The sequence below is a fragment of the Oratosquilla oratoria genome, chromosome 2, assembly GCF_046742065.1.
Source record: "Oratosquilla oratoria isolate Oo_2021 chromosome 2, ASM4674206v1, whole genome shotgun sequence".
Lineage (NCBI taxonomy): Eukaryota > Metazoa > Arthropoda > Malacostraca > Stomatopoda > Squillidae > Oratosquilla > Oratosquilla oratoria.
Window position 1 is genome coordinate 61299862 of NC_134778.1, and position 25617 is coordinate 61325478.

Sequence of the window (25617 nt, forward strand, 5' to 3'; positions counted from 1 at the left end):
CATCCTATCGAATGAATATTAATTCACAAGAATCAGGACAGATATGAATGACCAAAATGATACATAGCCTCAGAAATTTACCTAACATAGACATATTCTGGAAAGACGTAGAGTGCAGGGGTGATCTAATAGAAGTATTCAAATGGGTCAAGGACTTTAGAGTAATATAGACAAAGTCATCATATTAAGACTACAGGGTAGATCTAAGTAATGGATTTAAATTGGACAATTTTAGATTTAAGAAGGAAACAGGCAAGAACTGGTTTATCAATAGAGCGGTTCATGAATGGAATAAACTTAGTAACCATGTAGTAAATGCAGAAACTATTGGTTAATCTAAGAGAGTGTTAGATAAATTTATGGATGGGGATGACAGATGTTAATGGACATGGAACTGCTGTGTAGGCCTTATGGTCTCTTGCAGTCTCCTTCATTTTCATGTTTTTATAACCTGTCCTAAGTCCACGTTTGTGACTGATTTTATTACTTATTTTCTTGTTGATTTTCACTGTCGTATCTTTGACATGCAGGCTGAAGGTCCTATGAGACCTAGAATTTTAGGCTCCTTTTCCAATGGATCACCTTTCTTAAAACCCTTGAACCATTTGAATACTGCTAATAGATCACTCTGCACTCTATCTTTCCATAGAGTGTAAGTTATGGTGTCTAAGCCCTTATATAATTTTGGTTATTCTCCTCCGTACTGACTTTGGCCAATCAATATCCATTATATTGGAGGTGACCAAAATTCTACTGCATGGTCAAGGCTGGGTCTATCACCAGATAGAGTTTAATGATTACCTATGTACTTTTGTTTGCAATTGCCCTTGCAATAAATCCTAATCCCCTGTTAGCCTTATTCCTAACACAAATGAATTGCTTCCTGGATTTAAGATCTAGACTCACTAATACTCCTAAGTATTTTTCACATTATATTTTCTTTAATATGGCATCATCTAAGCCAAACCCGTTAGCTGGGTTGTGCAATCCTATGTTTAACACATTGGATTTTGAGATACTGAAGTCTGCAATTTTTCTGACTATGCAAACAATTTATTAAGATCTTCCTGCATGATCCCCAGATATTATCCTAACCTAATATGGCATCCTATTTCACTGTCATCAGCAAGCTAATAATACAACCAATCCCACTGTCTATGTCATTTATATATACAATGAACAATAACAGACCCAAAACTGAGCCCTAGGGAACTCCATTTGATTTTACACTATTACTGATAACCCAATGTTTTCTATCACTAATCCATTCAAATACTTTTCCTATGCCATGGGCATTGATTTTAGTAGTCTTTGATGGGGCACCTTTTTGAAGGCTTTATTATAGTCGAGGTATATAACATTGTAACTATCACTGTCATCACCTTTAGACATTAGTGTTAAAGGATAAAAGACTAGTTAGCTTTCGGTGTATCTATTTGACCACATTTTCATTGCTAATGCTGATGCTGGTTAGTCCATCTCTTCCCCACTGAAGGTTAGGTTGCAATCAGGTACCATATCTAACCTTTTATAAATACCGAGAGAAAATATTTATTACGGGCCTCACTCATTTTCTCCTTTGCATCTATCAAAACATATTGAATTTAACAGGTGGTGTTATTGGGGAAGGGTAAATTTTCACAATATAAAATGATTAGTGAATTAGTTTTTTAGACTCGGTTCATTGAATGTACACACTACCTGTACCAACATCTGTGAAGGTTGGAATAATAGATTCCTTAACCTTGTTGTTCAATATCTGACATTTCACTTTTATTACTTTAACTATTAATGGTACTAAAATGGATGGTGCCTGACTCGAATATTTTTGTTTGATTACCATTCTTGCCTATTCAAAACAGTTTTTTTTTTATGTGACTTTCACATTACCTTTCCTGACTTGAGCAGACTTAACCTTCATCAGTTTTGTTTATGTTAGGGTAGGGTGAAAAACATTTCCATTATTCTTACCAATTTGAACTAATCTAATATTAGTTTATATCAGAAATAATTAATTTTCTATCTTCCCTCTCCTATCCAGTCTGAGGAACCATGTCATGAAATTGGGGTTTTGGGTGGGCAAACATGAACGAAATGAGTGATCTCAACTACAAGTAATTTGCAATGCTTTAAAGGGGAAAAATAATAATAATAATAATAATAATAAAAAATAAATTAAATAAATAAATAAATGTTTACATGTTTAAGTATGACATTCGAAAATAATAATAATAATTTGAGCAGCAAGACCAATATAAAGGTTTTACCAAAATATATTCTCAGCATTTTTTTTTCATTCTGGCAAATGTGGCCTCCTTGCCTTATTCTTATTCTGAAACCCTCTGAGCACCATTCCACTTTTCAAATGAAACAAGAACATAACTTAAGAATGAAGGAGACTGCAAGAGACCATGATACTTGGCAGTTCCAAATGTTCTTTATTTAGTCATGGATAGTACAATAAGAATTGTCTTTTTTTTATCTCTAGTGAAAAATGTAAACTTCTTTGTTGCAGGGAATGAAGGTTAAAGAAAAAAAATATTCTCACGCCTTGCGACCTGTTTTATGTTACATTTTCACCAAGATTTTTTATTTTATTTTATCATTATTACCATGTTCCAAGGACATTCAGTTAATGTTTATCAAGCCAAGATTCTCATAATCATGATTTCCCAACAGCATTAGCTTAGACAGTACAAGGCCAAGTTAGGAATAAATGAAAGTTTTAAGTTTGATTAACATGAAATTTCATGATTGTTGTAAGGCATTATATGCGCAAATTATGAACTTTACTAATATGCCCCTACCCCACATGTGATCAAAGCACTGACTGGTACAGGGTGTGTGGGAAAACACAACTAATTTTACTAACAATTTCTAGTGTCAAAATTGGGTCAAATCAATTAATATGTTTTGATAGTCACTTGGTAATTTTGAAACACTTCATATAGTCAATGCAAACAAGAACTGTGAAAGATTAGGAGGGGCATCTTAGCTGGGTGTATACACAAGATTTTTGCACTCTGTACAATATTCAAATATTGATTAATTTTTTTACAACATTGAGGAGTACCAGAGCACCATTCTGTGTATGGGGGCATATCAGTAGAGTAAATATGCACAAATCCCCCTACATGACACATAATGTTTACTTAGTATTCCATTGTCCATTAATATATTATCATTGCACTTCACATGAATGTGAAATAGAAAAAAAAAAAAAAAAAAATTATCTATCAAATGAAGAGTATGGCATCTGAAACAATCTTAGACTTATGCCTTCACTGACAACTATACTATGAAAGCACCATGACTTTCTATGGTTTCTTTAATAACTTACTAGTATCAAACTATATTTAGTCATTACATAACATCCAAGTATCCAATTACTATGATATAATCTACTAAAGTATCGACTTAATATAGTTTGAATACATATTTCTTACAATTATGCTTATACATTAACTTGCTCAACACATTACCTTTTCATTGTGTAGTTGCTATGTGAGACGTAATCATAATAAATGCTGTTATCCGCTGAAAAAAAGAATACCAAAGTGCTTAGGTTTATTGTCTTGTTTACGTCCGACAGCACTGGTGACCAAACAAGGAACACCACACATACACACATCCATTAACTATGCAAACTCCACTCCCCAAACTCATAAGTTCACTTTCATCTGACAGAAAATGTTCCTCATAGTTGGACACAAAACAAGATAATGTGAATATTGAACCTTTAGTTCGTATACAAACATGCTTTCATTGCTAGCGAGTCAGACCAAGCCGTTCTAAGAAGTTGAAGCAGAGGCTTAAAACACAACATTAACCATATTTACACACACTAATTACGTTGCTAATTTCTGAAAACTTGTATCCAACTCAATGGCGGTGTATGTGAGCAAAGCTTGAGTGCAAAGACGCAAAACGATGATGAAGTCGGCCAAGTATGTATGAGTCACCCACCTAGACTGTTCGGCCATAACACGTCTTTTGTTTACTACATTGATCATGGGAATAGATTCCTATCAGCGCTCATTTTGAATCTAACATATTCAATATTCTTATCTATTTACTGTCTTTCATCAATGACCAAAGTACCCTTTTACGGTTAGACTTAATCTTTTATTCATAAATGTCATCTATAATATTTGGTTGTTTATTTTCACGTTCTTATGTATCATCTAAAATTCAAAATCTTTATTGTTACATTTTAATATATATATCTTTATATACCAATTGCCATATATCTGAAATGTTCTTTGTTTTAGCTCGAAGAAGTTGTCGTAGTACGTGCAATTTTTGTGTTTCTTTTGCATTCTCATTCTGAACGGAGTTGGAACAGTCGGTGATGCAGTTCATATCTATTTTTTATATCTATCGAAAATTAAAAAAGTATAACGTAGCATATAGAATATTTTGTCTCCCTGGAATTCGCTACAATATACTCTCCCACATTATATGATACGTTTTCTTTTATCCTGAACGTTACCAGGCGATATTATTCATCTCCGTGACACTGATGCAAAAGGGTTATAGCCAGTCAAGGTCATTCACCCCTCCACGCTACCGACTCTTTCTCTCTCCCACTGCACATTAAGTCACAACTGGATTACCATTATGAATGGGAAACATATGCCGAGGGGAACGTGACTTAAATCATACGCCGTCACTAATCCCCGCGGTCTCTCCTGGTAAGCTCCCGTGCAGTCACCCTTTCCATTTCAGACGTCAAGCGCCAGGATCGGTTAGCTTGTTCCAAACATGAGTTCTGCTGGCGTCCCTTTGGTCTTGTACAGCAAAGGAGGTTGTATCTTATGGAGGTCACCATGTAAATGGGATAAACACCAGGGAAATGTCACAGGTCCAGACAATCGGAGCTGACATTCGTGATTTGTTATAGTAATAGACCTTGGTTGATTCTCTCGCTATATTGATACAAAGTTATGTCAACAATATCCAATAATTCTCCGTAGCTACAGTACTTGGTACTGGGGATGTCGAGACGCATCTCTGAGTCAACAGGGAGCACATTAATCTCAAAGAAAGACTGGATCGAGCATCTGTTGTTTCAAAAGTGAAACCACTGAAATTTGGTGTTGGCCACTTTGGGGCCAGTTTTGAGACCGCAAGACATTGTTTACATCGAAGCATTTTGGCACAAAAAAAAAAAAAAAAAAAAAAAAAAAGGGCCGCTCAGATCACTGTGCATTAAGGTGGGATATCACTCGCAAAATTTGACAGGTATGCAAGCCTAAATTACAGTCAAGATGTAACATATTTGAACGTAATGTATATCGAAGCTGTCTGTTATGCATAGCGTGCACGTAAGATTAGTTTATAGATTTAGAGAAAACAAATTGTTTTCCAGGGAGGGCAAATATCGTGGTATTAGAACTTGGGTCAATTTCAGTAGATGTTAAAAATGTAGTTTAACGTTCAGTCTATCTTTCCAGCTCTTTTTTGTATAAAAATAGTCTAAATAATGTAATTTCTTACATTAGCTAGACAAATTACGTACAAAGGCATTTGATGCCTTAGTCACTAAACATGCTACAATAGCCTACCTACGAGTGAAAAGTACGTGGAAATTGTCTTTTTAACTTTGACTCTTCATCTCCTGCTGTAATCTGCGATTCTTACGCTTGATGCAACCAAAAGCACGACATTAAGTCCTATTCTTACCCATAACCTACAGTATTACCACACGCACGAATGGTCTCAACAAAATAACGGCGATCAAAATCCGCGGGCTTCACTTTTTGCAGACGGTAAACAATAGGATGCTCGGTCCAGTCAAGATCTAAGAATATAAGGTCTAACCACTTCCGACCGAATTTCGAGGGAGTTGGCGCAGCGGGCCCGTGAACGTCACCTGGCTGTTCAAAGTGGGGTTAGCGGGTCCTATAGCTGTCAGTTGAAGCTGGTCCGTCGTTCGAAAATGACGTCGCCTTCGCTCGCACCGCTCCACGAATTAGTTATATTCTGACAAATATTATATAAAATATATATATAAATATATATAAAATATTATAGTTCCTGTCTATATATATGAATATATAATATATATGATATATAATATATATATATATATATATATATATATATATAATATATAAAATATTATAGTTCCTGTCTTCCTTGGCGTTTCACAGTTTTCTTCAGTGTATCACAAAGAGAAAATGGACTCAGCCAAATGACGTCAGAAGCTGCGCAGAAGAATGTAAACGGTCTGACCTGTATATTTAGACCTTGGGTCCAGTCTTTCTTTGATTGAGAGAGCACAAGCTATTTAAGATCACGATCTTAGCTCTTACTGTTGGAGTTTTGTCACTTCTTTACTTCACGGTTTCATGTAACTTTCTCGTTTGGTTGCAGATCCTACGAGGGGAGAGAATACTGGACTTACTTGAATACATGTAATGAACTAATGAACACTTAACGAGAAATGTAAAATTGGGAGATATTCTAGGCACTAGCGATAATCAAGAGATAAGATCTAATATTATTTGGGAAGAATTAGATAGTACGAATAACGTTCTAGTACCGGACTTTAGGAGAGCCACTTTTGATGATATGAGAAAGTAATTAAGACATTCAGTCACGAGACCGACCCCGGGGGCTGTGACGGAGTGAGATACACGGTCAGTCCGGACGTCATTAGCGCGGTCAGTTGTCGGGTCACATAGTGTAATATGCGCACTTTGGGTCAGGTCACTTATAAGCGCGAGGTCAATAGCCCGGTCAGCGATTTGGATGAAATGTACAGTAACCTAACAGCTTTGATTCTAAATGCACAAAATAAATTCATTCCCCTCAAGTCAATACGGAAGAATACTAAGACTCCCTACGAAGCCCTCTGTGAGGGGCACCGTCCTAGCCTCCCGATAGGGGGTGGGAGTGTGTGACGTCATACCATATCACATCATCACATCACTAATAATCCCACATGGATGATGGACAGACTGAAATATGAGATCGGAAAGAAAAGAGGGCTTTACGCAAGAATAATGATAATAAAAAAGGCGGAGAGACACACTTTACGAGCAGATCGAAATATAACGATATGGTAAGATTGGTTAAAAAAGAACACGCACACAGTGAAACGTAACTATGAAATTAAGGTTACCAGATAGGATCTAATGTCCAGCTACATCCCACTGATACGAAGCCCTCACCCCCATTCAGTACCTGACGCCTAGTAACGACCTACCTCTCCAAGTACCTTCATTTAATCATATTTAAACACTGCCCTGTACATTTATTTTTACTTACCTGAAGATGGCTGTATGATTCAACCGAGAGCTTGTACTTTAAAATTGTGTAATGTCTTTCGTTATAATAACACCATGGATCTCGGAAGCCTTGTGTTTGACCTCCCTCCAAGATACAAACTATTCGGAAAACTGAGAAAATCATTAAGATACTGGATATAGAATTAGCTCTGATCTTCAATCGAACACACACACACACACACACACACACACACACACACACACACACACACACACACACACACACACACACACACACACACACACATATATATATATATATATATGTATATATATGCTGGTACACTCCTCTGAAGAAGCATAGAGCGAAACCGGTCAGGAATAAACTCAGGAACTCGGAACTAGACCCGTGACTTCTTTTTCCACCTTCATCATATATATATATATATGTGTGTGTGTGTATATGTATATATATATGTATATATATATAAATATATATATATATATATATATATATATATATATATATATATATATGAGTGGAAGGGCGGTGAGCTAAACACAGAGAACAGTTGGAGTTTTATTCACTGACGTTTCGTCCTTACCAGGGCATAGTCTCAGAAAATGAACAGCTTATATAACTCATCCTTCCCGTGTTCCTCTCCCTCCATACTCTCATCCGTTCTCAACCCTTCTCATGTGACTCCGACCGTGCCGCTTCTCCCTCCGTTCTCAATCGTCCTTTTTACCTCCTTGATAATTAGAGTGCCTGTTGCTCCTGCTAATTTCATAAACCCTTCCCTATGGTTGACGCAGGGGTGGGAAGTAGTGTAAGCTGCCTCCACTATTTTTTTTCTCTAGACCTTTGTGGCTATCAGTATCTCTCTTGATAGCCTAGTTGGTAAGTCACTGCCGAACTTGTCATGGGGATGCCGGGTTCGAGTCCTGGGCAGTACCACATTTCAATTTCAGCATGCTGGCCTTTGATGGCTTAGAATTAAAGTGCATTGTGGTTGTTAAAATGTATCTCTAATCACTGGGACCCATTCACTGTTGTACATACATACATACATACATACATATATATATATATATATATATATATATATATATAAATATATATATATGTATATACAAGGCGGGGGCTTGGCTGCGCAAAAAGCGACCTACGGCCGCAGCTTTCCGCGCTCTAATCCCTCGTTTTTCCCTTCGGCCTCGGGGCGGAACCCCAACACGGGATCCCCAGCACGAAGAAGAACGCGAAGAAGAACACGAAGTAGAATGCGAAGAAGAACGCAAAGAAGAACGCGAGGAAGAAGAACGCGAAGAAGAACGCGAAAAAGATTGCAAAGAAGAACGCGAAGAAAAACGCGAAGAAGAACGCGAGGAAGAAGAAGAAGAAGAAGAGGAACGCGAAGAAGAAGAAGAAGAAGAAGAAGAAGAAGAAGAACGCGAAGAAGAACGCGAAGAAGAAGAAGAAGAAGAAGAAGAAGAAGAAGAAGAAGAAGAAGAAGAAGAATACCACCTGACCCCGACTTACCCAAGCGCTTTTTCAACAATATATTTAGGACAAAGTGTCACCGTAATACCACCTGTCCCCTACTTCCACGGCGTTTTTTAGAATAATAGTTTTATTTAGACTTATATATATATATATATATATATATATATATATATATATATATATATATATATATATATATATGTATATATATATCCTGAGTTCTTGAGATGGGTTCTACTTATTGATACTATCATTATTTTAGAGTGGTTTGGCCAGCTGTTTAGCTATCGGTAGTGCACCACATTGGTTAGCTAAACAGCTACCTAAATCACTCAGAAATGTTAGGATCAATGACAATCTATATAGGAGTACATTTTATCTATCAAGAGTACGCACATATGCAAACGCACATACACATGTGCCCATACATACCTTCAACTACGCCTGAAAGGAAATATTTGTCCAAACTCACAGAGCTCTTCATTTAGTGCCAAGTTGAGAAAGTATACAAAAAATTTATGATTAGCATTGTTTTCAAGAGTAGAAGCGAGGGTACATTATTTGAAGCAAATTTTAAGACATTTGGGCAAGTACCTCATTTCATGTAAATTTTGGAAGTGACTGAAAACTATATTATATCATACTATTTCCGGGGAGTCAGTGTGATAACTGATGGTGACTCGTTCATTTTTTCCTTCTTCAGGTTGGAGTGAGGAAGGACATGTATGATCACATGAAGGCGTCCTTCCCGAACTTCCCACTACCGGCTCTCCCTGAGGAGTGCATAAACAGGGTAAGGTGTCAGTGAAAACTACTTAAGGTTGCAATTTTAACTCATTCGCCAGTTATGGCAAACGCTTTCTGGCATTACAAATTAAAATGGGACTTGTGTTGCTAGTTAAGTTCTGGGTTGCTGACATATCTATAAAATATATCTATAATTTTCGTAGGTGTAGTTAATGAAGCTAGTAAGCTTCTAATGATAGAAAACGTCCGTCGGGGGAGGAGAGCGGTTACTGAAGTGCAGTTGTTATCCTCTCCCACGGCATCCACTTAGGTTCAACAGAAGACTCTGGTCACCTATGGTCCATAGGCCCTGTAGTTACCACAAGTAAGACCACAAAAAAAAAAAAAAAAAAAAAATACTGGTAGTTACTGGATGCTTGACGATATAACAAGTGGTGAAATAGTCTGCAGGTGGCTAAGGGCCCTGCAGTCACACCAAGTTTACGAGCTGCTTCCGACCACCGGCGACCAGGGGGTGGTCGCCGACCAGTTGCAGGTATTCTTTGGAAGTCGCTGATAATTGGTAACAAGATAAATAAATGGATAGATCGATAGATAGATTACAACACACACTGAGTAATCCCCAGTACATAGATTTTCATCTTATTAACCATATTAACTTTTTCCACTTCAATTCCTTGCATAGGATTTGTGTCGCCGACCGATCTCTTGATTTTTGGTCGAAGGAAGTGGTCGGAAACAGGTTGTAAGCTTGGTGTGACAAGGACTAAAAGAACAACAATATATAAGGGTAGGATACATAGGGAATAGGTTTAGAATCACTAGACGAGACGGAGGAGGGATGTGGAGGACACTTTCCGATAGTGTCTCTATGAGTTTATATTGGGATTACTGCCAATTGGATCCGTCGCATCCCAGATTTCTGTTCTTTGTCCCATCTATGGCATATTAGGATCTCTATATCAAATATGTGTCGTGGGAAGTGTGTTTGTTTGGGGCAAAAATACTTTCGTGTACATGAATACTGTACAGCACAGCTTGTCTCTCCCAACTAATCAAATGAAATTTATCACTGTCTTATCATGTGCACATACAATCGACTGACTCTAAACACACCGTATTCTAATCCCGATAATCTCTTTTCTCTCTCTCTCTCTCTCTCTCTCTACATGCAAACAGGGCGATATCCAGGGTATGAGAATTGACATTGCCGAGAACTATGTGGCCCTGAATGGTCTAGATATATGCATAAGTATTAGCTTAAACCCCTGTCACCCTGCCTATTTCATGCAATATAGGTTGGTAGTATTTTTGTCTTTTAGTTTGGCATTAGCTTGTTTATCGTTTGGGTTGTATTTTCTCGCCAACTATCAATACCCACAACTAATATATTCTAATTTTCTCATTGTTTTTCTTCGAAGGAGCCCATTGAGATTTTTTTTTTCTTTCTTTTACCGATTCCACTCCTCGGTTCTACAGTCAGCAGAAAGACACAGGGATCTGCTTTTGGAGAAGTGGAGAAAGAAGATGAGGACAGGGACCCTCGCAGACAAGACCATTCAGGGTGCCGAACGGCCTGTGGTCATTGGAGTTCACATGAGAAGGACGAGTCACATCCGTCATATGAAAGTGTTGTACGGTTCCAAAGTGATGGAACCCATATTTTTCCATGACGCTTTTGCCTTTGCCAGAAAAAGGTGAGCAGGGTTTCCTTCCTGTTTGATTGATTCTCCCTTTTCTTGGGGCGTTTGTTATTATTTTTCTTCCATTACACGTGGTTTCATTCTTCCTCTCCTCAGGCATGGCAAAGTGGCCTTCATCGTGGTGTCAGACGACCTGCCTTGGTGCCGCGAGAACGTGATCCGGCATCATCCGGACGCAGTGGCCCTCGATGAACCCATATCGAGGGACGAAGACTTCGCACTTATGGCTCTGTCTGACCACTTGATCTTTGGCCTTGGTACTTTTGCTCTCTTTGGAGGACTACTGGCAAAGGGGGACATCATCTACGCTACCAACGTATCCTACGACTTAACGCGACACTACCAAGCTGAAACTAGGGTCTCCGAGGCTCGCCACAAAAACCTGATTCCTTTTCACTATCGGAAACCATACTAGAGTCTGACAGACGGAGAATTTTCACTTTACCCATGTTACACAATATTCCCGTTTTGGATTTTCTTTGCAACCGAATCAGGTTGAGTCTAGTGGGTAATGAAAGAACAATATAACATGAAATTATTACAAGATCTGATCATCTGCAGACTTACAATAATGAAATATACAATAGCTCAACTGAAATAACAAAGGTCTGACTGGGGGTTACGGGAGATAGTTGTTCCCGGGAAAGGAAGAGACGAGGCGACGGAGAGAGTGCACCTGGTAAGAATATTTCTTTGTCGCGGCTCGTGCCGCTTAAATTCTTCTTATCGGCTTAAGAAACCTGCACAGCGAAGCTATAGCGATAATCCCATACCACACTCCTGGTCATATGGCCATTTCCCGAAGGTTGAGTGTGGTTTGAATTTTCCGCCAAAATCATCGGAAATTTAAAATTCCCGGCTCTGTGCAGGCATGCGCATTGTCGACCCCACCTCCCCCTCCCTATCCCCTCCCTTCTTACCCGGCTAGCTCGAGCCGGACGTCGCGTCACTTCAATGAGAAATGAAGGCTTCGCCTGTGGGAGGAGGGAGGGACCCTAAATCTGTGCAGGTTTCTTAAGCCGATAAGAAGAATTTAAGCGGCACGAGCCGCGACAAAGAAATATTATCGGCTGAAAGAAACCTGCACAGCGAAGCTATGCATGAGACGAGGACAGGTGGGAGGAGAGGTGAAGCCTGGATCAAACCGTTATTACGTGTGTCTTTCCTATGGGAGACTTATTCATTTTATCACTCAGTAGAGGGGAGACAGAAACGTCAAGTACCCACGCCGAAGAATGTGACATGCACAACATTGCACTGTTCACACAATGCGTAAATTATACAAAATTTGTATCCTGTTCAACGGTTCCTGGCCCCTCCCCACTCCTCGGTCGCCCTTTGCCCCCTCCACTTTTTTGAGATGAGAGGGGTGGAGCCGTTTCCATGGCGACACATGGGACAGGGGCGACCGAGTGGTAGAGACACCGTGTCCCCAAGGGAGTCGTCGATGTCCAGTCCCTAGGTCCCGCACCCGCTCCACAGAGTGGGTGCGGAGAAACTCCAGCGACCGGCGTAGGGCCCCCGACCGAAGCCAGGGACGCAACAACCTGTGGAGTGCTGAGGGTATCGGCCCGGGCAGGTCACGCGGGAGAAGCAGTATGCTCCTGTCGACCTCCCGTACCAGCCGTCGGCGCCCCAAGCGGCTCAGTGGAAGGGCCGGGGTCGCGAAGTTGAGGCACCCCCCCCCCCCCGCCACCGAAGGAGGGAGGACGTGTGAGAGAAGCACGCTCTTTTGGCGCAGGGGAGCACCCGAAGGACGCTGACTGTGTCCCACTCAATCCCGAGCCAATAAAGTCTCTGTGTGGGAGCAAGGGCAGACCCGTCCCAGTCCACCCCGAACTCCACGTCCGCCAACACACTCAGAGCCACTGAGATGTCGGCCGATGCACCCTCCCCGGTGGGCAAATGCATCAACTAGCCGTCTAGGAACATGAGTGTGGAGACGCTTGCTTCCGTCCAACGTACGCCTACCACTCTCACTAGTTTCGTGAAGATCCTCGGGGTAAGCGAGAAACCGAAAGGGAGTATGCGAGGCCAAGTTCGTTTCCGAGCGACCTCGTCCGTGGGCGTTAGTCAAGAGGAAGCCTCTTGACTAACGCCCACGGACGAGGTCGCTGGGTGAAGACGTTCCCTGAGCGTCTCCCACGAAGACGGGCCTGGACCCTCGGTATGTATCCAACTCACCCCAAGTCTTCCCGCGGGAAGTTCTCGAAGCCCGTGGCGAGCGTCTTCATCCAATAGTGTGCTATGGCAATTTGTGACGTCTCATCACCCACAAGCGGACTTCTATATGTTTAATACCTAGTGACATCATGTGATTATACTGTGACGTCACCGGATTGATCATGGCGCCATAGGATCGTCTCGTGACGTCACAGGGACACAAATTGACGTCATAGGACTACATGGTGACGTCAATTTATCACAATGACGTCATCTTATCATACCGTGACATCACTGAGTCACAGTGAGCGTTGAAATAAATTTTGACATGGTAAAATTCTGGACCATCATGACTGTAGATTAAATTAAGTTGAATAGGAAAAGTCATGTTCACTTCGACCTAAGTCACAGTGAGCGTCGAAATTAATTTTAACATGGTAAAATTCTCGACCATCATGACTGTAGATTAAATTAAGTTGAATAGGAAAAGTCATGTTCATGTTGACCTGAGTCACAGTGGGCGTTGAATTAGTTTAACATGGTAAAATTCTTGACCATCATGACTACAGATTAGCTTAAGTTGAATAGGAAAAGTCATGGTCATTTCGACCTAAGTCACAGTGAGCGTCGAAATTAATTTTAACATGGTAAAATTCTCGACCATCATGACTGTAGATTAAATTAAGTTGAATAGGAAAAGTCATGTTCATGTCGACCTGAGTCACAGTGGGCGTTGAATTAGTTTAACATGGTAAAATTCTTGACCATCATGACTACAGATTAGCTTAAGTTGAATAGGAAAAGTCATGGTCATTTCGACCTAAGTCACAGTGAGCGTCGAAATCAATTTTAACATGGTAAAATTCTCGACCATCATGACTGTAGATTAGCTCAAGTTGAATAGGAAAAGTCATGTCCATTTCCACCTGAGTCACGGTGAGCGTCGAAATTAATTTTAACATGGTAAAATTCTCGACCATCATGACTGTAGATTAGCTCAAGTTGAATAGGAAAAGTCATGGTCATTTCGACCTGAGTCACAGTGAGCGTTGAAATTAATTTCAACATGGTAAAGTTCTTGACCATCATGACTATATATTAGCTAAAGTTGAATAGGAGAAGTCATGTCCATTTCGACCTGTTTTTTTTTTTTTCTCCAAGGTCAAGGCATTTTATTTATGTAATACCTAGCACTTTGCGCCAACTTAAACTGTACTATTTAAAACTGATTTTCCTCTTCTCATTACACTAAATGATTGTAGTTTCTTTGAACTAATTTATACTCATTTTAACTAACACTAGACTCCCTAAGTCTAAAGTTCTTTTGTGTTTTACTTGGGGGTGGAACATCAGGTAAGTCATCTTTAAACTCAAGCCAAGTGAAGTTGATAAGAGGTTGGCTGTGGCTCATGAGAAGGGCTGGGTGGTTTTTTTTTTTTTTTTTTTTTTTTTTAAGAAACCTGGAAGGAGGGTGGTGCCGTGAGGCGTTAGAAGACCATTGAAGCTCGGAGGTATGGGGCTGCCGAGGCCTGATGATCCTCGGGGAGCCACCCTCCGTATCATAAGACACGTCCCCTTGTCCTCCAAGAGGCCCGGGTTCTTACCACGGACGACTTGAGGACGTATGGGGAACGGAGTACGAGTGGAAAAGGTCAAAGTCTACGCCTAGGGCCTGACAAAGAAAGTTATAAGGCGTTAAAGGACCATTATTGGTCGAAGGTATGGGGCTGCCGAGGCCTGATGACCCTCGGGGCGTCACCCTCCGTATCATAGGACACGTCCCCTTGTCCTCCGAGAGGCCCGGATTCTTACCACGTACGACTCGAAGACGTATGGGGAACGGATTACGAGTGGAAAAGGTCAAAGTCTACGCCTAGGGCCTCACAAAGGGAGCCATTAAGGCGTTAGAGGACCATTATTGGTCGGATGTATGGGGCTGCCGAGAGGCCTGATGACCCTCGGGGGCACCCCCTCCGTACCATAGGACACGTCCCCCTCTCTTCCGAGAGGCCCGGGTTCTTACCGCGGACGACCCGAAGACGTATGGGGAACGGATTACGATCGTATAAGGTCAAAGTCTACGCCTAGGGCCTGACGAAGCAAGCTATGAGGCTGTTAGAGGACCATTGATGACCGGAGGTTTGGGGCTGCCGAGAGGCCTGATGACCCTGGGGGGCGCCACACTCCGTACCATAAGACACGTCCCCCTGTCTTCAAAGAGGCCCGGGTTCTTACCACGGACGGCCTGGAGACGGGGACGTATTGCGATCGTATATGGTCAAAGTCTACGCCTAGGGCCTGATACAAACCGTGAGGCAATAGAGGACCGATGATGGTCAGAGGTATGGCGCTGCCGAGAGGCCTGATGACCCTGGGGGGCGCCACACTCCGTACCATAAGACACGTCCCCCCCGTCTTCAAAGAGGCCCGGGTTCTTACCACGGACGGCCTGGAGACGGGGACGTATTGCGATCGTATATGGTCAAAGTCTACGCCTAGGGCCTGAAACAAACCGTGAGGCAATAGAGGACCGATGATGGTCGGAGGTATGGCGCTGCCGAGAGGCCTGATGACCCTGGGGGGCGCCACCCTCCGTACCATAAGACACGTCCCCCTGTCTTCCGAGAGGCCCGGGTTCTTACCACGGACGGCCTGAAGACGGGGACGGATTGCGATCGTATATGGTCAAAGTCTACGCCTAGGGCCTGATACAAACCGTGAGGCAATAGAGGACCGATGATGGTCAGAGGTATGGCGCTGCCGAGAGGCCTGATGACCCTGGGGGGCGCCACACTCCGTACCATAAGACACGTCCCCTGTCCTCCGAGAGGACCCGGGTTGTTTACCAGGGACGGCTCGAAGACGGGGACGGATTGTGCTCGTATAAAATCAAAGTCGAAGAATGAGACAAACCAGCAGCCAAGCGGAAAGCGATAAAACTAACAGACGATTAACCAGCAGGAAACGGGACCGCCTGCTCCCATGTGGGCAGCGAGTTAACCACTCGGTCCCGTTTCCGCGATCTAAGTGACGCGACGTCCGGCTCGAGCTAGCCGGGTAAGAAGGGAGGGGATAGGGAGGGGGAGGTGGGGTCGACAATGCGCATGCCTGCACAGAGCCGGGAATTTTAAATTTCCGATGATTTTGGCGGAAAATTCAAACCACACTCAACCTTCGGGAAATGGCCATATGACCAGGAGTGTGGTATGGGATTATCGCTATAGCTTCGCTGTGCAGGTTTTTTTCAGCCGATAATGAACATCTGTGCGCTTGTCATATATCTGCCCATGACAGCAATCAACTGTTTCTGACCTTTCTGACCATCGAGTCAGATCAACTACCACACAACTCCACAATGCATAAACTTTGCACTTTACGCACAAACATGCTTGTGGGTAAGAATGCATAACACCCATGATAAACCATTACTTCCACTTAACAGTTTTCATGTTTGATGAGGTTTGTAGATTTCTTTGAAATAAAATCTATCTATCGACAACTTTTTCGTTAATTAGGCCGAGAACATGGCCTCCTTGTCGGAAGTATGTGCTCGCTCAATCTGGTATATTTCCATTTGCCTGAAGGTTGTAACGATTAATGTATTACGTATCCACATAACTGCCACCCAAGGCAAGTGGGATGGCGACGTTTGATTTGATAACGCAAATCTAAATCATCAGTTCAAATTCCATATGGTCTATGTCTATAAACAACGGAGAGAAATATACTTCTTAAGAAAAAAATCATGACATTATTAATACAGATTGGTTACAAAATAGGACGAGGGAGTCATATGAGAGGTACAAAGAAAAGAAAAGAGAAGTAAAGAAAAAGGTAAAGGAGGCAAAGAGGAGAGCAGATGTAAAATGGGGTAAGAGTATGACAAAATTTTGAAAGTAATAAAAAGATGTTTTGGAAAGAAATTAAGAGAGGAAGAGGAGGCGAATCAAGTAGAGAAGAAAAGGTAAAAGGTACAGATGGAGAGATGATAATGGAGGAGAAGGCAGTAAGGGGAAGATGGGCAGAATATTTTAGGGAGTTGCTAAATGTGAAGGAGGATAGGGAGGGAAAGATAGCTGCAGTGGGAAATGCTAAGAAAATGAGAGTGATGAGTGAGGAAAATGGAGGAGAAATAAGGAAGGATGAAGTGAAGGCAGCAGTTAAGATGATGAAAGCAGGTAAGGCACCTGGTCTAGATGGATGCCATGCAGAATGTCTTAAAAAAGGAGGTACAGTGATGGTGGACTGGTTGGTGAGGTTATTTAATGTTTGCTGGAGAGAAGGTAGAGTGCCGGAGGACTGGAGGAGTGCTTGTATAGTTCCACTTTACAAGGGAAAGGGGGACAAGTGTGAATGTAGTAGTTTCAGAGGGATTAGCTTGTTAAGTGTAGTTGGGAAGGCTTATGGGAGGATCTTGATTGAGAGGATTAGGAGAGGAACAGAAGGAGTAATTGGTGAGGAACAGTGTGGATTTATGACGGGTAGAGGTTGTGTAGATCAGATTTTTGTGGTAAGACAGATATGTGAGAAAGCTATGGGAAAGGGGAAGGATGTTTTTTGGGCTTTTATGGATCTGGAAAAGGCTTACGACAGAGTAGACAGAAAGGCACTGTGGGAGGTTATGCGGATATACGGGATAGAAGGAAAGCTTCTCGGAGCTGTCAAGAGTTTTTATGAGAGTAGTAGAGCTTGCGTCAGGATTAGAAATTGAAAGAGTGAGTGGTTTGAGGTAAAGGTGGGACTTCGTCAAGGATGCGTTATGTCACCCTGGCTGTTCAATTTATACATGGATGGGGTAGTGCGAGAGGTAGTGCAAGGGTAGTGGGTCAGGGATTGGAGATGGTTAAAGAAAATGGAGAAAAGTGGGAGGTGAGCCAGCTGTTGTTTGCGGACGACACTGCGCTTGTGGTAGGATCGGAGGAGGGATTGAGGAAGTTGGTGACAGAGTTTGGGAGAGTGTGTGATAGAAGAAAGCTGAAGATAAATGTGGGTAAAAGTAAGGTGATGAGATGTACAAGGGGTGAAAGTGGCAGTAATCTGGAAGTGAGCATTAAGGGAGAGCAACTGGAGGAAGTGGATAGTTTTAGATACTTGGGTGCAAATGTGGCAGGAAAAGGTGGAGTGAAGGTGGAGGTAGAATGTAGATTGAGAGAAGCAAATAAATGCCTTGGTGGATTAAAAAGTGTAATAAGGAATAGAAATTTGGGAATGGATGCGAAGAGGAGACTGTATGAAGGAGTGATTGTGCCAACAGCACTGTATGGAGCAGAAACATGGAACATAAGAGAGGAAGAGAGAAGGAGCTTGAATGTGTTTGAGATGAAGTGTCTGAGAAGTATGATGGGGGTTACTAGGCTAGATAGAGTGAGAAATGAGGAGGTGAGGAGGAGAACAGGGGTGGAAAGGGAGTTGGGAGATAGGGTTGATGAAAGAGTATTAGGATGGTTTGGACACATGGAAAGAATGAGTGAAGAAAGACTAGTAAAGGAGGTATGGAAGGCAGATGTGGAGGGAGTGAACATGAGGGGACGTCCTAGGATGAGATGGATGGATGGGGTGAAGGGGGCTTTGGGGAAGAGGGGAATGTCTGTTGAAGAAGGACGGGAGAGGACAGAAGACAGGGGTGAATGGAGAATGGTTGTATATGGATGATGTTGTGATGCATGAGGTGGAATGGACGGGGGGATGGGGGGTGAGGTAGTGTGTGTTTGCAAAATTTTGATGCAGCCCGAAGGGATTTCTCCCCGTCCTCTCCTTTATATGGGGGGACGGAGAGGGGGGGTCGCCGATTTAATGAAGCGGCCTTGCTGTGGATGTGCTGTGTCTTGCGACACTGCTTCTGACCCAGGGCAGTGGACAGGGTGCAGGGATGACCCGTCATCTAGGAGGTGCTAAGATGGGAGGGAGGGTGGAGGGTTGTGGAGTGTATTCAGGGATGGAATGGGTGGGAATGATTTTATGCCTTTTCCTTTTTGGCTACCTCCCTGGTAAGGGGGAAAAAGCCTTGGTATATGTATGTATATATGTATGTATTAATACAAGTAAGCGTTTAGTTACTTATATCAAGGTCAAAGTCAAGAATGATGTAGCGATCCAGTCTCGAGGAATTCGTTTTGTCCACCAGTGGAACATTTTAGGACATTCAGAATTCTTATTCCCTAGAAAATATATAAATAAATTAAGATAAGCTTTCAGCAGCTACTTGCGACTCCTACTGCACTGTAAAGCTGACGGTCTCGGTTGTAGCTTAACCTTGTCCACATGGACATACCACATTGCCTACAGACACGAGCGAGAATGTTGTTTGCAGCGACTGCAGAAGACAGACACAAAGAACACTTTGCTTGTTGGTCGTCTACAGGCAGAAGTCGTGTGTAACAGAGTGATATTCTCGCCTGTGTCTGCAAGCACTACATTGTGTGGAGCGCGTCTTTGATGATGTATCAACAGTATAGTGAGATCACTCTTTGGTCATTATGGTTACTCTCTCGTAATACGGCATTAGGGTCAGATTAGTGTTGTAATTGGCTGGCTACTTTAATTCACGAAGGGATGTCCAAGGACCCACGCACAATAGATATCTATTGACCGTATTAAAGTTATTTTACCTATGGACAAGGATGAAATAACTCTATCAATGCTGGGCATGTCAGATTAACATTAAGTGTTCCACTAAAGCACCGAGAGAGCTTTTGGTCGACATCGAAAGCACGAGATAAGTCGTAGGAGTCGGTAGCAGAGGTTTTGGCAACATTCATATAATTTGTATAAATAACAAAGAGAACCGGGCCAAGCACAGAGTCACTCGGGAACATTGCTCATTGTGTCACACAAATCGGATGAGTTTCCATTGATTACAACCCGAGGAGGTGAGGAGGAGAGCTAGGGTGGAAAAGGAGATGGCAGATAGGGCTGATGAAAGGTTATTGGGATGGTTTGGACACATGGAAAGAATGAGTAATGAAAGCTTAGTAAAAGAGGTGTGGAAGGCAGAGGTGGGTGAAGTGAACTTCAGGGGACGACCGAGGATGAGATGGATGGATGGGATGAAGGGGGCGTTGAGGAGGGGAATGTCTATTGAACAAGGAAGGAAGAATGCAGGAGATAGGGGTGAGTGGAGATTAATTGTGTATAGATGATTTAGTTATGCAAGGAAGGAAGGGGCGGGGGATGGTTTGGTAGGGGGTGTTTATGTGTGAATGATATTTTAACGCAGCCTAAAAGGATTTCTCCCCGTCTTCTCTTTTTCTACACGTGGGGACAGAGGGGGGGGGGGTCGCCGTTTAAATGAAGCGGTTTTGTTGTGAACGTGCTGTCTTGCTACATTGTTTTTGGCCCAGGACAGTGGGCGGGATACAGGGATGACCTGTCATCCATGAGGAGCTGAGATGAGAGGGGGAAAGGGTGATGGATAGGAGTGGAATGGGTGGGAGTAGGTACATGCCTTTGAATTGGCTACCTCCCTTATGATGGGGAAAAGCTCTTGGTATACAAAAAACAACCCATTGTTTTATCTCTGTTAGCCAATCTTTGATCCAATTACGAATATTACTTATGATGCCACGTGAGTATAATTGACTGAGTAGCCGATTATATAGGATCGTATCAAGTGCTTTTTGGAAATCCAAGTATATGATATCGACAGATTTGCTTTCGTCATACTTTCTAAAACATTATTAAAGAAGTCAAGGAGATATATACATATGTATAGGCTTGTATCCTCGTCACCCTGTCTTTAAACAATATAGGTGGGTAGTATTGTTGTCTTTTACTTTGGCATTAACTTGTTTATCATATGGGTTATTTCCTTCTCGCCAATTATCAATACCCTCTACTAATATATTCTAATTTGCTTCTTGTTTTTCTTCGAAGGAAGATATTGAGATTTTTCTACCGATTCCACTCCTCGGTCCAACAATCAGCAGAGAGATACAGGAATCCATTTTTGGAAAAGTAGAGGAAGAAGATGAGGGAAGTGTCCCTCGCAGACAAGACCATTCAGGTTCATGGCGCCGAACGGCCTGTGGTCATTGGAGCTCATATAAAGAGGATGAGTTACATTCGTTACAAAAAGTACAAAAGGCACGGTTCAAAAGTAATAGAACCCATATATTTCCAAGACACTTTTGTCTTTACCTGTTTCGTCGATCCACCCTCTTTTTGGACAGATTTTTTAGGAGTGGCTTCATCTTTTGTTTCTCTTCTTAGTTATGGCAAAATGGCCTTTGTGGTGTCGAACGACCTGTCCTGTTGACACGACAGTGTGGCCCGGCATCATTGAGACGCAGTGGCCCTCGATGAATGTACATCTTGGGACGAAGACCTGGCCCTTGTGGCTCTGTCTGACCACTTGATCTATGGCCTTGGTACTTCTGCTCTCTTTGGAGGACTACGCAGAAATAAGATAAGAATAAAACAATAAAATGAAATAGTCATCATCCGCCACAGTGGTGTCTGTTATCGCCACGTTTGCTAACGCGTAGGAGCACGAACACCTGTACTATACTAACGCTATCGTTTTCTTTCTTTCCTACCACTTGTCCACGACACTGAGGTTAAAGACCCACACTATTTCCACTGTGGTTTCCACTGTTCGGATTGAGGAACAAAGAAGGTGCAAGCAAAGTGAACTAGTTAATGTTCTCAGTCTTCCTCAACATAGATCTTGCTTCGGGAGGGTGTGCAAACACGAGATACCCGATATCTTACATTCTTACTAACGTATCAATTGCAAGGAATTATTTTTACATCTTCAGAACATACAAATTCACACACACACACACACACACACACACACACACACACACACACACACACACACACACACACACACACACACACACACACACACACACACACACACACACACACACACACACACACACATATATATATAGATGTATACTGAGTTAAACACCACAGCATTGTCACAATTATTTATCTTCTTCCTAATATTTTCAATTCTCCTCACTATAGTTCTGACTTTGGGAGGGTGATCGAAAACCAACTGTCCAAAGTTATCTATCTTAATAAAAAATTCGACGTTTCGACTTCAAGGAGTCATTTTCAAAACGATTACATTTATCACAACACAATTACACAGAACACAGAACAACTATATTTTTACGGACTGAACAGGGCGACGTTTTTCCATATACATGAAAAGGCTTACAGTGGTGTGTGGCTTGATGATCTGACCCTAGCAGATCGCCTCAGGGGAGGGGGAGGGAGAGAGGGAGGGGGAGGGGGAGAGGGAGGGGGAGTAGGGGGGTCGGGGCAGTAGGCGATGCGAGAGGGGTGGACATAATCCCACCATTGGTGGGATTATTTCTCACATACATACATGCATACATGCATACATACATACATACATACATACATACATACATACATACATACATACATACATACATACATACATAGGGAATCTAATATGATTACGGCCATTCCCTTGGTCATTAGCTCATCAAGACATGTGAGAAATAATCCCACCATTGGTGGAATTATTTCAAGGGAATGGCCGTAATCATATTAGATTCCCTATGTATGTATGTATGTATGTATGTATGTATGTATGTATGTATGTATGTATGTATGTATGTATGTATGTATGTATGTATGTATGTATGTATGTATGTATGTATGTATGTATGTATGTATGTATGTATGTATGTATGTATGTATAGATAGATATAATCATGACAATTAGATTTTCTTGAATACAAATTAAGCTAGAGAACACAGCATACTTATTGTTAAATATGATGTTTTTTCTTAAGATTTTCAGTCTTACTGACCAACTTTTTGTGGTGGGAGGGGAGAAGAAAGAAAATGTTACCAAATGAACCGATATTGGAAGATATACTTTGTGTAAATATGCGTGTGTGTGTGTGTGTGTGTGTGTGTGTGTGTGTGTGTATGTACGTGTGTGTCTGTGTGTGTGTATTACGCGCATATATGAATAATATACGTATCATTGGTCTATATCCGTACCGTGATATGTTTTCAGGAGAGAATGTTAATTACTATGGTGGAATCGGAGGGAACACCTGCGGGACACGTAGACGATCCATACACCATCGTCCATCGTTACCATTCGTTCTTTATTCCTCGCTAAGAACGGGGTTAGCTTTCGTCTCGTCTTTCATCATCGTCCTTCCCTTCCGCCTCCCTATCACCGGTAAGTAACTAAGTAAACTAAGGATGTAAACTAAGTAAACTAAGGATGACTTCAAGCCAGCTTAAAGAAAAATGGTATCTAAAAAATCATGTTAAACGAAATAGAATCAGCAGCCGTGATATCTTCTACACGTTTCAAAAATCGACAAGAAAATAATAGAAATAATGACAAAATGACCGCACAGATCATCTCTCATTAATGGTAATGTGCACAATGTGAAATTCGTAGTATCTGAATACGAGCAAACTAAATTCAGTAACCGAGACTGCAGTTTATTACCAGTGGCGGAAATCAGGTGTGGTCAGTGGACGTGAAGGGTGGGGATAATGATAATAAAATATCAGTAATAAATCCTGTTAGTTGTATTGGTGCAATATAATGAGATAGGTAAATATTGTTGATTCTTTTTCAACTGTACACCTATCAGCATTTCCCAACCTAGGGTGCTAGCACCCCCTGGGGGTGCTAAAACCAATTACAGGGGGTGCTGGGAAGTGATGCACACGAAAATCACATTGATATATGTATCATTGATTACCTAGTTGTGCACATTTGACTTTTTTCATGTTATTTTATTTTTCTATGGTGTTCTTATTTCTTCTACAAACAATATTGTCAATTTGTTTCAATTTTAAGTAATCAAGAAAATAAATCATCAAGCAGTACACTTCACTTTCTTGTATCCTTCTAATAACAAGATAGCAAGATAGGGGTACTGGACTGCTTAGACATGACAACAGGGGGTGCTATGGTCGGAAAAGGTTGGGAGACGTTGATCTATCATATTCATATACTTTTCTCCCGGGGATTTTTTATTTTTTATTTATTTATCTTTTATTATTGTTCTTCTATTGGAGTGACTTTCGTGCATTCTGTCATTATTCTCAATAGTTTATTCTGCCGAGTTTGTAAAGTGTGTATGTTTGTTTTGCTTATTGTTGGGAACCGAGTTGTGGCAGCGTAGTCGAGTGTAGATACTAAGAAGTATTTATATAATGAGGTTAAAATTTCTCTTTGTAAACCCACATTTGCAATTTTGAAAAGCTGAGAAAACATTTGGGACGATTGGTCACATGCGAGGCCGGCCAAGGGTGGAATGCTCTGTCATCCCGGAAGTCTTGCAGCCAAGTGTCCAGACCAAAATCGGGTCATGGAAAGCGGTACGCGAACCCTGGGCGAAGTTACTCACAAGCGTGAGGTCAACAGCTTGGGCTGCGATGTGGATGAATTGTACTAATACGCACAAAAGGATGTCAGATTGGCTGAAAAACGAAATCGGAATTAAGAAAACGGGCTTTACGTAAGAATAATAATAACAATAAAAAAGAAAACCGGGGAAACATACCTTGGATCTATGTATATCGATATGGTAAAGACTGGTTGAAAAGAACACACGCACAGCGAAACGTAACTACGAAATTAAGGTTGCCAGACAAACGAGATCCAGCCCAAAGTGCTTCTTGCATCTCTACAAAACAAAACATAAGCAAAGGATAGGACCAATTAGAAACGACAAACATGTCATTTTAGATTCGAGGAAAAAAAATGAACGAGCTGTTTGATAAATATTTTCTCACGATATTTGCAAAGGAGAGGTTAAATATGGTATTTGACTACAACCCGATCTTTAGTTGAGTTGAAGGAAGTAGAATTACATTAGAAAGGCAGAAGTAGTCAAACAGATTGATAGACTTAAAGCTACAAAATCCCCGGGTCTAGGCGATTTTTTCCGAGAGTGCTAAATGAGTGTAAATTTGAAATCTACGACCAGTTAACGGATATATTTGATGAGTCGGTAGACATTAGTTTTGTGCCTATTTCTTGGGGGCAGGCAAACATTGTTTCTGTTTTCAAAAAGAGTGACAAATGGTCTATGCACAACTACAGACCAATCAGTTTGACGTCATTTATAGGTAAAATACTTGAATCAATAATAACTAATAGAATCAGAGATCACATCGAGAGACATAATTTGATTCGTGACTGTCAGCATGGGTTCACCAAGGGTAAGTTATGTGTAACTAATCCTCTCTCTTTTTACACTAATGTCTATAAAGCGTCAGATTCCAATAGTAGTTAGCAAAG

General features: G+C 41.5%; 2 protein-coding genes across 12 annotated transcripts in view; one reads left to right on the forward strand and one right to left on the reverse strand.

Annotated features, from left to right (window-relative positions):
• Positions 1–3985, reverse strand: part of LOC143039390 (E3 ubiquitin-protein ligase Siah1-like) — a 37558-nt gene extending 33573 nt beyond the window's left edge. For 3 of the 11 annotated variants that reach the window (XM_076209372.1, XM_076209417.1, XM_076209407.1), the window contains exons 1-2: positions 3844–3980; positions 3483–3537 (exon numbers count right to left, since the gene is read on the reverse strand). In XM_076209372.1, the coding sequence (XP_076065487.1) occupies positions 3483–3490 (8 nt within the window). In that variant the 5' untranslated portion in view covers positions 3491–3537; positions 3844–3980. Of the gene's footprint in view, positions 1–3482; positions 3538–3756; positions 3782–3839 lie in introns of those variants that run through there. The other 8 variants (XM_076209379.1, XM_076209426.1, XM_076209354.1 and 5 more) reach the window with 6 other exon arrangements.
• Positions 3986–9472: 5487 nt separating this feature from the next.
• On the forward strand, positions 9473–11865 carry LOC143036088 (galactoside alpha-(1,2)-fucosyltransferase 2-like). Its single transcript, XM_076203346.1, has 3 exons — positions 9473–9532; positions 10966–11183; positions 11286–11865. The coding sequence occupies exons 1-3, from the start codon at positions 9473–9475 to the stop codon at positions 11602–11604; spliced, it is 597 nt and encodes a 198-aa protein (XP_076059461.1). The 3' UTR covers positions 11605–11865.
• The last annotated feature ends 13752 nt before the right edge of the window (positions 11866–25617 follow it).

Excerpts from the sequence above, each read along its gene's own strand:
- LOC143036088 (XM_076203346.1), top strand. The coding sequence starts at position 9,473 with ATGAAGGCGTCCTTCCCGAACTTCCCACTACCGGCTCTCCCTGAGGAG. Across the intron at positions 9,533-10,965 it reads CTGAGGAGTGCATAAACAGG|TCAGCAGAAAGACACAGGGA; the intron begins GTAAGGTGTCAG and ends TCGGTTCTACAG. Across the intron at positions 11,184-11,285 it reads TTTGCCTTTGCCAGAAAAAG|GCATGGCAAAGTGGCCTTCA; the intron begins GTGAGCAGGGTT and ends TCCTCTCCTCAG.